The sequence below is a fragment of the Cydia pomonella genome, chromosome 7 (assembly GCF_033807575.1).
Source record: "Cydia pomonella isolate Wapato2018A chromosome 7, ilCydPomo1, whole genome shotgun sequence".
In the NCBI taxonomy this organism is placed as follows: Eukaryota; Metazoa; Arthropoda; class Insecta; order Lepidoptera; family Tortricidae; genus Cydia; species Cydia pomonella.
The window spans coordinates 17424000-17437329 of record NC_084709.1 but is presented as its reverse complement, the minus strand read 5'-3'; the positions used below and the strand labels follow the sequence as shown (position 1 = coordinate 17437329).

General features: G+C 38.5%; 1 protein-coding gene across 1 annotated transcript in view; it reads right to left on the bottom strand.

The window, feature by feature from the left end:
• LOC133519507 (synapsin-like) overlaps positions 1–9720 on the bottom strand; it is a 145153-nt gene extending 135433 nt beyond the window's left edge. The window contains exons 1-2 of the mRNA XM_061853513.1: positions 9692–9720; positions 9004–9213 (exon numbers count right to left, since the gene is read on the bottom strand). Coding sequence (XP_061709497.1) covers positions 9004–9213; positions 9692–9720 — 239 coding nt within the window. The remainder of the gene's footprint in view (positions 1–9003; positions 9214–9691) is intronic.
• Between the last annotated feature and the right edge of the window lie 3610 nt (positions 9721–13330).

The following is a 13330-nucleotide window of genomic DNA, read 5'->3' as shown; positions in this document are numbered from 1 at the left end:
TAAAGACCGTTTGTTTTATTTAGCAAACGGAAAATCTGCAAATGAAAAATTGATCAAGATGAGAACATCAAACGTTACACATCCCCCCGTAAAAAAAACATAAGAAATTTTACCTTGACAGCAAATCGGGAACAATGTACGGGTGAAATGAATTGGCACGTGTGCAATACGTCAATCTCGGACTGCGATGGTTCGAAGAATGATTGAGTACTTGACACTTGCAACGAGATATATACCCTTGGATAATTATTTTCAATTGAACATCAATAGTATCGAGTGCCACTTCAGATTCCAGGCGATTTACGCCTTGCCTATAAGTGCGTGCACCATTTCAATAAACCATAGTTGTGTCACTGATTCCATCGCGTTTAGACTTGATGGTCGTAACATGTCAAGTTTTCATACAATATACATCCCAATTGAATGGTGCGAAATATCAATCAAAGCTATCAAATATATATTCAAATTAGAGATTTTGGCTTATCTATACAAAAATAACAAAATCGAAGGTACTGAAATCACTCTAGAAAACATCGTAGCAAGATTGGAGCATCATCAAAACCATATTTGGATGAAGCGGTACAATGACAAAAGGACTTGCCCTAATAGCATTGACTACATCTCAATTTTCGTCCCCTGCATTCGTCCTAATGCGTAAGTCTTACGAGTCTGCATCACCATTTTCGTTCATAGAAAATGGTCTAACATTTCTGCTTTGTTTTAGCAATTCGGCATGCTGCTTGAACATCTAGACTATTCAAAAAATCCGCAACAGAAACGTGCAGTACGAGTTGGCATCTATAAGTTGATTGTTTAAAATTGAGCAGACATAAAATAGGTATGAACAGCTGAAACCTTCAACGTTTTCTGTGACCTAGCCGGACAAAACACTCATTATCGATCGTATTATCAAATCTGAGTGTATTTTTAACTTCAGTCTGTGTTATCGAGTAGAGAGTTGCGCTCCGCTATTGAGCTGCATAAATTCGCAAGTGCATTTCAGAAAAACTGACCAGATCTTGCTGAAGATGTCCTGCTACTGCTGTGAAAATCTGTGAGTACTTACAAGCACCATGGTATCCAGTCTAAGTTTCTTGCAACTAATGGCGTATGTTTTTTCAGGGCCCAGACTCATAAGCAAGTTTTCATGGTGCCCTGTCAATGGCTAGCATGTAAAAAACTGGAGTGCACTCTCTTCAATGAAATTAAGTTGTACTATCTAAGATATGGAAAAATCGAAGGCTTTACGATCAGACTTAATGGAGTAAGAGCTCGAGTCGTGCGCTACGCTAATTATTTCTGGGCCCATAAAGATCAAGATTGGGCAAAAAAACCTGAACTTAGAAAATACCTGGCAGTATTTATCCCCTGTGTCTATTGCTGTCTCCCTTAAGCCCGTGTCAGCTCAGTACAATAGTTTAGATTAAGTTTTAGTGTTAGTTCTAAGATTTTGTACTTTGTATCTACTATAATAAAATCTAACCTATTTGTTTATTGAAATAAATATTTTGAAAGCTCTTGAGTTGTAAAAAACCACTTATTTTAGATTGTACGCATTTCCATCAATCCACACACGTCCATTCAAAACTTGGCAACTTCGCAAAAATTATTTACTCAACACATTTTTTATCCACTCGTGATATCCAGATAGATTTACACATTATCAAAACATGATCTCAAAATATTTTATTGCTCGGCAATTAACCACGCGGTATGACATGTGTAGTTGATTCATGCGGAGCAATGAACTCAGTATTGAACTTGACCTACAAAAGCATCATTGAAAGTACGTGCGTAATATCTTTGTTAATATCGTGCACTACAATATTCAATGGCTAGTGTGACAATGAATTACTTACCAATAGAGCAGGCTGCATATTTTGAAACCATTTTCTCTTCGGCTGGCCCCCGAAATCTTCAAATACGTCACCTGTCCTAATGATGAATCACTTATTTGACTTAGGCTAGTGTCAAATCGATTCTCCGGTCGTGGAACCGCTTATGTCTTTCATGATATCAAAAAAATAAACTTCTTACTACTTTTGCGCTTTTATAATCAAATAAATTCTAATTTAATGAGGCCGGCTTTTAGCTAAAAGCTGACGATCGATTTGTATATGATCAGATTGTTTCCGTTGACGTCATGGCGGGTAGTAATGGTATGTACCATAACTTTTAAATTGCGATAGGATTACTAGGTTTTTTGCAAAGCTCAACAAAATCTATCTTTTGATGTTGCTAACTGAAGAACGGAGTTTTTCCTTGCCCAGGAATGTGATTTGGTTCAGTCGGACTGGAAAGTATAAATCAAAAGTCCGTTGCTAACTGGTTGTGTATGTTAAGAAAGAATACATGAGTTTTTAGAACTAACATCGAAATTTATGCATATTCTTGAGTTGATATAACGTTTTTGAATCAATGCGAACGATAGAAAAAACTAAAACATACCTCAAACTATATCTTCATAATCTTTCCATGTATTCAACAAACAATAATTCTTCTGGGATAAAATCATTCCGTCTATCTTTAATGAATATCAGTCCATCAAGATATGACTCTGCAACAACAATCCGTAACGTAAGAACCTTTGCGAAATCTCCTAAACTATGTTAGCTGTCGAAAAACAACTTACTTGTCACATGCTTCAACGTTCCGCTATAGTCCTTCCAATGCGGCAAGGGTGTCTTACACTCAACAATGCACTCAAAGACCGTCAACACCTCGTCTTTTGACGGATATTGTACAAGCACTTTATTTCCATTTATATCCTTCACCCATCTCAATGGAACAAGTTTGTAAGGGTTGGTTCCATACGTAGAAACTGCATAAAATTCAACAATAGCGTACTTCAGACACATCTTTGAACACTGAGATCATCATAGAAAATGATAGCAACTTTGAAAGTTGAGATACAACTGACAGGAATAGCGCACGAATGCTCAAAGATGTATACCGAGCATGTGTAAACATACTTTGTGATGGTAATTTATATATTTGGTCGTTCGCTTACAATTTTATAATCGTAAACACCATGACAGCTCAGAGTGATAACAACTTGTTTCCGCGGGCCGTCCATTCTGATTAGTTATCATTATCACTGAATGAATACAATTGTAAGCCATTAGTAACCGCGCCGCAGACGGCGTGGCGTCGAACGTTCCGCGCGAAATGATATAATAAACAAATAAGTACGTGTCTAAACAGATGTAAATTTTCGTCGAGCATCTTATACGGAATCTGTTGACAAATTCGATGTAGAACAAAGACGATGTTTGATCGACAAACAAGGCGTGAATCTTAACGAATTTTTAGGGTGGTAAAAAAAAGATCAAAAAATGATACCTCTTTTTTCAAAGTTTCGACATCAAAAGCTTTCCTTGTGTAATGATACTAATTATAATGCTGGGTGGATTTTTCACAAATAAAGACGCATTTTCATAACTGTATATTAGAAATTAGTACATTTAAAACAATAAACTGGCTTTAAGGCCACTTTAGACATGACTCTATTTAGGAAGACTAATATACAGGGTATTTTTCTAGTCACCTGTAATAATTTGCTGCCTTTAAATCGTCTTTAAACATACCTTCTAAGTATTTTATTCAGCCTTTAAGACAAAAGAACACATAATTACTGTGCTAGATACTGGTGCCTATGGCAGACACGAGATAATTGACTTAAGCGACAGTTCCTCTGTAATTGGATAATGAAATCGCGCTGGCACCTGTGAGATCGTAATTGCAAATCGAGGACTTATTGAATTGTGTGCATCTTGATGACAATATTGTTCAATTTATTAACGACCATTGAAGATGGAGGCATAATACGAGTAATTAAAGCTCTGGGGCCCAGCGGTAAGGCGTGCGATTTTATACCAGAGGTCCGATATTCAAACATTTCAAACTCCGCTTCTTACTAATCAATTTCTTGAAACTTATTAAATTAAATATAATTACAAATTCACAAGTGACTTTTTGGTGAAGAAAAACATCTTGAGGGAACCTGACTAGTCCCAATTAGGCCTAATTTCCCCTCTAGGTTGTAATATGGCAGCCAATTTCGTGAAACACACACGTTAACATCTGCGTCAATTCTTAGGATTTAATCCAAACCAAGCAAAGTTTATCTATTTCTTCCTACATACACTTCCTACAGACCAGTCAGCAGTCGTGGAAGTAGCATGGTCAATGATGACCAATAAGTATGTAGGTAGCTCATAGGTATTATAGGTTAGGCATGTTTTTACACGAGCCACATAGGCTATCTACCTATGTGGCTCGTGTAAAAACATGCGCCTTCCGCAGCTCTTATATCATAAGCAAGGTATCGGAGATCCCAATCGGATTCCAAAATATAAACCAAGATCACCTTTATACCCATTTAATTAAAGACTTAGAAGTGAAAAATTGTTTTAAACGGGTATGAATCGTTTTGAAAGCGTTCCTACGTCGTAACTATTAGCTTGATTTCCTGGTATCAGGCTAACTCAGTTGAATTCTGAGACTGCTCGGCGGAAAATCCTCGGAGATTGGTTAACTTCAGTCGGACCGATGGGTTAGAATAGTACGTAATGCTTGTTTAACAGTGATGATTCATTTAATTTTAGATAAAGGCACTGCACTACGAAAACGTTTTGTGTTATACAAACGTGTTGTAAACGATATGATTATGCCTACCTAAAAAAGGTTTATTTCTGAAACTAAATGATGTTAAATGAGTAACTTGTAAAATGCAGATTCTACGTGCACAATCAATCGTTGCATAAAAACCAACTACCAACTAGCAATTAAAATCATCAATTAATCACGACGATCTAATGGAAATATTGGCCTGGAAACTAAAACAAGCTGCCACTGAGTCTAGGTACTGCTTTATGCAACCGCAGTACTTAAACGTAAAAGCCAATTCAGGAAAGTAATGCTCACGTGCCACTAGCCAGGAGTAATAAAACCCGAAAGAAATTAAATGCTAGTTCCGACAGCGTTCCGTGGATTTTTCTTTTTATCAAAGCTTATTGTCGTCCACCACATAGCTATGTTATGTTCAGGCGCTCCGCACGCATGCCAATCAAAGCTCGAATGACCAAAGGTCAACAGTTTCATATTGACACAACGCGTTTCGTGTTTAAATACTATTCAGTTTATTTTTCTATTATTCGATAATGAAACGCAACATGTCTTCTACTACTGTAGAGTACTCCCTTACAATAGTTATTACTTAACCCCTCCAAAAACACATGTACTTAGACATTTTCGAGTTGCATAGTAAAATCTAATGAGTCCTATAGAGGTTCAAAATAAACTCGAATTTAGCATAGAACAACTTTTGTATTGAGACTCGGGAAGTAGTCTAGAGAACACGGCCTGGGACATATTATGAACATAGCATGGAGAAAAAAAACACACCTAGGAAGCTAGATGAGGCGACAATGTACGGTGATGATGAGCATATAGGTAGGAAAGTTGTAAAAGCGCCTGTCCGTAATATTTAGTTTTACCAGCACAAGTTACCTTCGGTTTTTTAGGGTTCCGTAATCAACTAGGAACCCTTATTTTATGATAGAGGAGGCTAACGAGCAGGCGGATCAAAGTGTCTTAAAAGAACCAATTTTCATCTTCAGGGATCTAAAAGACTTTAGGAATTGTTTGTTAGATTCAGTACCTAACATCAAAAAGCGAGAAATATCACGAGGCAAAGGAAGTCACTAGGGCCCGCCATTATAGAGTCATAATAGGCTATTATTAATAGCTGAACCATGTCGGCTTCACCTAATTCATAAAATTAAGGCTCATTTCACGAAAGTTAGGTAACTGTTGGTAACCCAAAAAGGTCTTAACATCTAACCATAACAGTTGTGGTCCAGCGGTGAATCAAATACTTTTCTTTCAGTTGTTCTAAAAAGTGTGCCGAAAATGATACGTTTCTACTCTAGCGCACTATCATTTCTAAGTTCGTTTTTCTCTTTTTTTACGATAAGCAATTAATATTTTGTTTTAAATGGATTTGTTGTACAATTTACATTTTGATAATTCCAGGAGTTATCCCCATTCCATAAATAACGATATTTGTACCTAAATTGTTAGTTAAAAGTACCCTCAAGAAATACTACTGAAGTTAATACTTAGCCGTGTTTTTTTACGCACATGTATTTTACTTTCTTCGTATTTGAAATGAAAAGTAAAGTGTTTTAACCCGGGTGAAAAGCACCATTTCAGTCTCGGACTATTGCCTAACTACCACGATAGCAATGGGTGCTTTTCATCCCTTAGTTAACTGTATACTTAATATATAATATCATTACCAAACAACTAGGTAGATAAGTACTATATTTGCTCTGCCGCCGTAGCCGTGGAGACAAAAATCCGAGAATCACCGCAAATATCAAATAAGTAATATCGGATTATCACGGAGGTCGGTTATTCCTCCCGACTTTCAATGAATTCCACGCCATCGACTTGTGATCGGTGACGGTGCCTGGCTTACTTTATTTGGATGAACCTAACTTTGATATGAGTTATTTTCTTCCAAATTACTTTTAGTTATGACGTTAAGAAAAAAACTTGGAATAATATTGTTATATAACTTTGGGGTGTAGAATTTTTTTAATTTTAGTCTGGCTCCTTATGGCTTTTAGTTTGATATCCTTATGTATGGCTGTGAGGCCTGGTCTCAGACACTGAAAGAAGAAAGTCAGCTCCTGGTAGCGGAGAGGAAAGTTTTTCGCAAAATCCTGGGACCTATTCAGAGAGATGATGGTACCTGGAGAATCCGGAAATTGCTGATATCGAGGAGTTAGTGGCCGAGCCTAATATCATTGGCGAAACGAAAGCCCACAGACTTCGCTAGTTCGGTAAACTAAATGTCACCTACTCAGAATGGGAGAGGATAAGGCTGTCAAGAGGGCGTTCGACGATCGACTGGTAGCCGTTCGGTGAGTCGGCCCAGGTATCGCTGGAAAGACAGTGGGGCGGCGTATCTGCTTCAGCTTCGCGTCAGTAACTGGCAGGAAGTTGCGCAGGATCAGGAAAGGTGGCATGCTCTCGTTTCGGAGGCCAAGATTCTTTTTGGATCATTGAGCCAAAATAGTTATTAAGTAGTTGGTCTGGCATGTCTCTCTATAGGAAACGGACTCAAAGTTTTTGAGTTTAACGATTTAGCTGATATTATCTTCATCTTCATCTTAAGACCCCAAGTTTTAGTACAGTCGCCATCAGATATATCGGAGCGGCCAAGATGGTCACAAATATCTGAACACGCCTCATTGTCAAGGCGCTAGAGTGCGTGTTCTGATATATATGAGCGTCTCGGCCGCTCCGATATATTTTATGACAACTTTACCAATAGATCGTAAAAATAATCCCAACTAAAAAAGCGATCGCACTCGATTACAAAATTAGTATGGGTGCGCCTATGCGTGCTGACCGCGAGTTGTCCTTTTGTAGTTGGGATGATCTGTGGTAAACCCATAGTAATCAGACAGTAATTATGATTACTATCATCACAACTTTTCTCTATATGCCAACGCAGGCGGGCCGAGTCGTGTCAAACGTATGACCGTCCCAAGAAGTGAGAGAGTGGGGTTCTTCAAGAAGCAGGTATTTAGGGTTTTCAATACCTATGTTCATGGGCAGCGATGACTGCTTCCCATCAGGCGGCTCGTATGCTCGTTTGCTGCCTATTGCATAAAAAAGTACCCGAACAAATTATGTGACCCCAATGCGAAATATACCTAGTAATAAAATATGTTACTAGTATTGAATGTTGAATCGTTGTTGACATTCTTCAAGTTCATCTTAGTCCGCAACAATTCGATACAATTAACAAGACTAAGAAACCTGACGGAGACTCAATAGGGATAGGTCGCTAACCTATCCCAATTTATGTTATATCTTGGAAGGAATTTATTTCCCGAATTAAACCGTTAACATACACAGGTCAAAACCATTGATAGCAATACCCGCGACACTCCATACACGTCTATATACAGATCTTTCATGTATTGTTACCCTTCCAATTCATCCCCTTGGGACAATTCCGTGATCCTATGAATACTTCATTAATTGTTACCACGGCTGGCAAAACGTCCCATTTTGCCACTTGCCATAAGAACGCCTTGTCGGGTAATTCGTGTAAAGATACAAGCAAATCTCATCCTTATGGCAAGTGGCATAGTAGGATGTTTTGCCGGCCGCAGTCACAATTCATTTTGCGGCGGAGTATCAAGCATCAATACTTTTAAGTATTTATGGTAGGCTACATTAGGATTACAAGCGCAGCAGTGTCGCAAAGTTAATTATGACAGTGACACACTTTGTCTTTGCAAATGCACCTTGGTCCGACTACAGTCAAATTAAAAGTTCCGTTTTTAATTCAGCCATTAACTTGTTTGAAGATATTTTAGTACAACAATTACCAAATTTAACTAACAGTAATCACTGTTATCATCCAAAGGGTTAATATTTAAGCGACAGTTTAGGTAAACACATAAAGCTAATAATTATTTAAAGCACACTAATTATAAACTTAATCAAACGTATAGTTCCGTTAACACCCAGCGTCCCAATGTCTGTATGTTTCTGTATATTAAACTATAACATTATACATATAGACACGTATATATGCCCTGGCGGGTACTCTTATAATATATTTTTAAGAAGGAATTATTGTTATTATACAACTAAAAATTTAAAAATAGTAAGTAAATATTATCAGCCGGTAAACTTTTCAGAATCTAGTTACGAGTTACATAATACAGAAAGTAACAGTTACATTAATGTAAACCCTGATATACATGATTTACATGCAATAAAATAGGTTTTCCGAAAAGATTCCTTGCATTCGAACTCACGTTCAATTCTAATTCGTTGACCGCCTTTCCAACGTATTCTTTCCCAGCTCCGTACACCGACTTTATGAATGAACGTAATAATAAAATGATCATCAAGCAGCTGCTGAATGAACCTTCTCAAATAATAAATAATCATAGCGAATATTAGACTCACCTTCGAGTAATTGGGTCAAGTCCGGTTATCTGTTGGAATTCGCTTACGGGCACTAGTAGCGCGAATGGACACGAGAAATGGGCAACGAGGGGGGTGCCTTCTGAAATACTGAAGGGAAAACCGGCGGGACGGCGCACGTCGTGAGGATATTGATTTGGGCGGCAACAAGCCGCCTGCAGCGCCCTCACGCTCCGTGACGCATCGCAAATCCTAGTTTAATACAACATGCCGGCAGATGGCGATTTTTCACGAAAAGTTTATCGAAATAAAGTTCCAAGTTTAGAAAACTTTTTTGCTTTCCCAAACTTTGCGTTTTAAGGAAAGTTTTGGAATAATTAAATCGCCTTACTTCTGAACTGCTTTTTAGGGTTACGTAGTCAACTAGGAACCCCTATTTATTATTTTAAAGTAATTAAGAAACGAAAACGATTTTATTTGTTTATAATTTCTTGGATTCCCTTGGAATTTTCTCGGAATGTATTATGATGATAATTAAATCAAATCGGTCTGTATCAGTACCGAAATGGGACAGAACAGAGTTTTAACAACTATTATATAACGAGACATCGTAGGTACATATAGGCTTCGATAGAGATATATAAAAATAAATTATGAGTAAATCTTACACGACCTATTAGACTCACAGTAAACTCAATAAGAATTGCGTTGTTAGTAGGTACTTAGGTACCAGATGACGACATAGGTATAGATATTCATGATCGATATATGGAACTAGGACCTCTAGCTTAGACAGGGTTATTACCAGTTACCGACTAGGCTAATATGCCGTAATACATTTCTCCTTATCTTTTTGTATAAGCCAGCAAAAAAGAAAACATGTCAACAGAGCACTGAGGGCTTACCGCGAACCACGTTCGGCGTGTTGCCTCCCTGTCACACTTACGTACGAATTTACAAGTGCGACAGAGAGGTAACACGTCGAACGTGGTTCGCGGTAGGCCCTCTGGTCTTTTAAACATGTCTAGTAATTTCCTTAGTCTGACGACTTAGTTTGTCTTAGCTTAAGAAAACATTATTACTCTTCAGAAAACGTAGCTAATTAACATAATTAAATCTGAGTACGAGCTCAGCCAATGCATCTTAACTGCAGTACTTAACACACGAATAAACGCGTTGAAATCTAGTTCAGAAAAAAACCTCGTAGACGTCTACGAAAGTAAGCCACGGCTGTAAACTTTAAGTAAAACCTATTTTATAGCTTTCGTTTTATAGCACATTAGCCAGGATGAACCCTTTTAAGGATGACTCACGCTACACAGTGCCAGGACCGGGCCGGGGCGGACCGGAGCTAGCCGTCACACGGACTTTCAGGAGCGCCACCGTCGCCGGACCGTTCCGGGGCCGGGGCGACCGGGCCATCATCTCTATATTATAGTATCTCTATGCGTTGACACTATCGTTGAGTCTCCAAGCGCGAGACAGGCCGGGCCGGGCTGTCCGAGCTCACCGAGCCGTCCAAATAACGGACTGTTCATGACAAATGTCACAAATGTCAATCATATTGAAAAAATTGGTTCGATGGGAAGCAAGTCGATATATAAATAAATAATAAAATCAAAATATTGGCCCTGGCTGCCATAATAGCTGATGAAGAGAATACTGGGCAATTGTGCATTTGGACATTTTGCGGACACTTTCGGAAAAAGGAGAATTACACAATATTATGTGAAGAGCTTTATTTCCACATGACCCGAGACTCTTTCGAAGCCACCGTGTTCTCTGCTTAAGGTAATGGAAATACAATGCGTGTATATTGTCTCAAATAATCATGTGCCGAAGCATATTAAACTATTAAAAGGAAAGGGGATGACCGGTTCTCCATACAAACTTAGTCCCCATTTTCCTCTCTGGATATTGATATTCCCTTCGTTCTACATCCAATTTTGTAATAGTACATTACGATACAAGTGCGAAAAATAGGAAATTCGAAACAAGTGGCGATAAATTAAAACACGGCCGAAGGGAGTGTTTTAAATCGACACGAGTTGCGAATTACTTATTCGCACATGTATCGTACAACGTTTTACAGTACATACATGGCTCTTTAAATGTTCGACACAGTAACGTAATATGCTAATTTTCGCACTAGTGCGGTAAAGTAGCAACATATGTACTGTAAAAATATTTTCCGTAATGGGGACTACGTTTGTATGGAAAAGCGGTCTCGTTTTGAGGTAGGTAACTAGGCAGATTACTTAGAGATTGACTCATCACAAGCTGCCCTAAGTGCTTCTTAGCGAGTAGACAGGCCTATTGTTTTTCAGTATTATTTTCTTCTATTGAGGTGTGCATTTGTGTTGTATTGCAAAAATATATCCGTTGGGGTTCAGTGATACCCGATAGATATTAACCCTGAATCACAAATGATCATTTTGCTTAATGCCGCGTTTTTGCATTATTTTCTCCCATCAATCCTATCATAGACTTGTTCCGTTTCAGGAATGCATGAAAAACCTAAGTTTAAAAGAGAAGATATTTAAAATGGCTGTAGGAATACCACAACATTTTAAAGCATCGATATAAGATAATCATCTACAGACATTCAGCTACAGAGAAATACGCGTACACCACTAAGAATGTCGGTGGTGCGCTCTCAAAGTAAAAAAAATAACTGTTAAGTTCGGTACACTAAGATAGAATTGTCTAACAAGTACAAAAAATAAACTACTTACTGGCTTACTTACTTCTTGCGAAAAAGGAATTTTTGATCTATAATACGAGTGGGTTAGGTAGTTGAAATTTACAGTGTGCATTTTATGGTTCCGTAGCCAAAATGGCAAAAACCCTTACAGTTTCGTTATGTCCATCTGTCTGTCTATCTGTCTGTCCGTATGTCACAGCTATTTTACTCAAAAACTATAAGATAACCAAAAGAGAAAAGTGGAAAGTAGGTATTTTTTTATACTACGTTGGTGGCCCGCCTGATGGTAAGCTACTACTTAGTTTAGAAGTTCAAATGTATAAAAATATAATTTTTAGACACGCCATACATGTAACTAAAAGTGAAAAGGTTACTCAAGTAAAAGAGTATTAAATTTAAGATTTTTTTTTTAAGTAAGTGAGATGGCAAAGGAAGTCTTGCGTAGCCCGACATGCTAGCCCGAAATGATATGAACGCTCTGACGTCGGGCTACAGCGGCGGCCTCATATTGAGAAAGTCGGGCGTAGCCCTTTATTTATTTAATTTATTTATTTAATATTTTAATATATATATACAGCATTACAGTCGAGACCAAAGCACTGTACAATTCAGATTATATGATAGGATTACATACTAGGAAAAACAGATCACAATCATCTTTCGTCCATCACCTCGCAATACCGCAGACACATCTGATACACAGCCGTCCATCGACTTGCAAACATATCACAATCTGGTGCCCATGACAGAAGGGAGTTCAGCAGCCTTAGAGCCCGCACAGCAGGCGAGTTTTTATGTGCTACAGTGCGTGTAATTGGGACGGCCAAAAGCTTGTGACTTCGCGGTCGCAGGAGATTTTTGGGCACAAATGGAATAGCGAGTCTAACAGTTCGTCCTACCAGTTCAGGACAGTCTGTCTCGCCACGTAAAACTCCACATGCTGTCACCAGGAGATTGTAATTGCGTCTGACTGCAAGGGAATTAAAACCTAATGATCCTAATAAGTACTTGGTCGGATATAAGAATGGATAGTAAGTATATAGCTTCTTATACAAGAACCTAAGAAATGTTTTTTGCACTTTTTCTACGAGAAGGGCGTATGTGATTTCAGCTGGGTTCCAAACAATACTTGCCGCCTCAAGCTTACTCCTCACAAGAGCCGTGTAGAGCAGTTTGATGGCTCTGGGATCGTTAAAATCGCGCACATTCCTGATGACGAAACCAAGTCGCTTATAACAATTGGCAGCTAATCCTTTTATGTGGTCATGAAAAGTAAGAGAGGCGTCGAAGGTAACACCCAGGTCTTTGACAGTTGTTACACGAGCTATGACTTCTGAACCAAGGACATACTGTGCAATTAAAGGTTTTGGCGAGCGAGTATAGGACATAACGCAACATTTATGCTATGCGTACTCTCAGGCCGAGGGCCCCCTCATAACAAATGAATCGGGGGTAGCCTTACGTACCTAAGTAGCTTCCTCATACTAAAAAGTCGTGCAGAAGAAGATAACAATATAATTTTTTCAATATGTCAATTCCAGATTTCCTGTGTTTCTTAAATGTATAGTAACATGGCAGCAGTTTTCATCTTTAGGGTTCCGTACCCAAACGGGACCCTATTACTAAGACTCCGCTGTCCGTCCATCCGTCCGTCCGTCCGTCTGT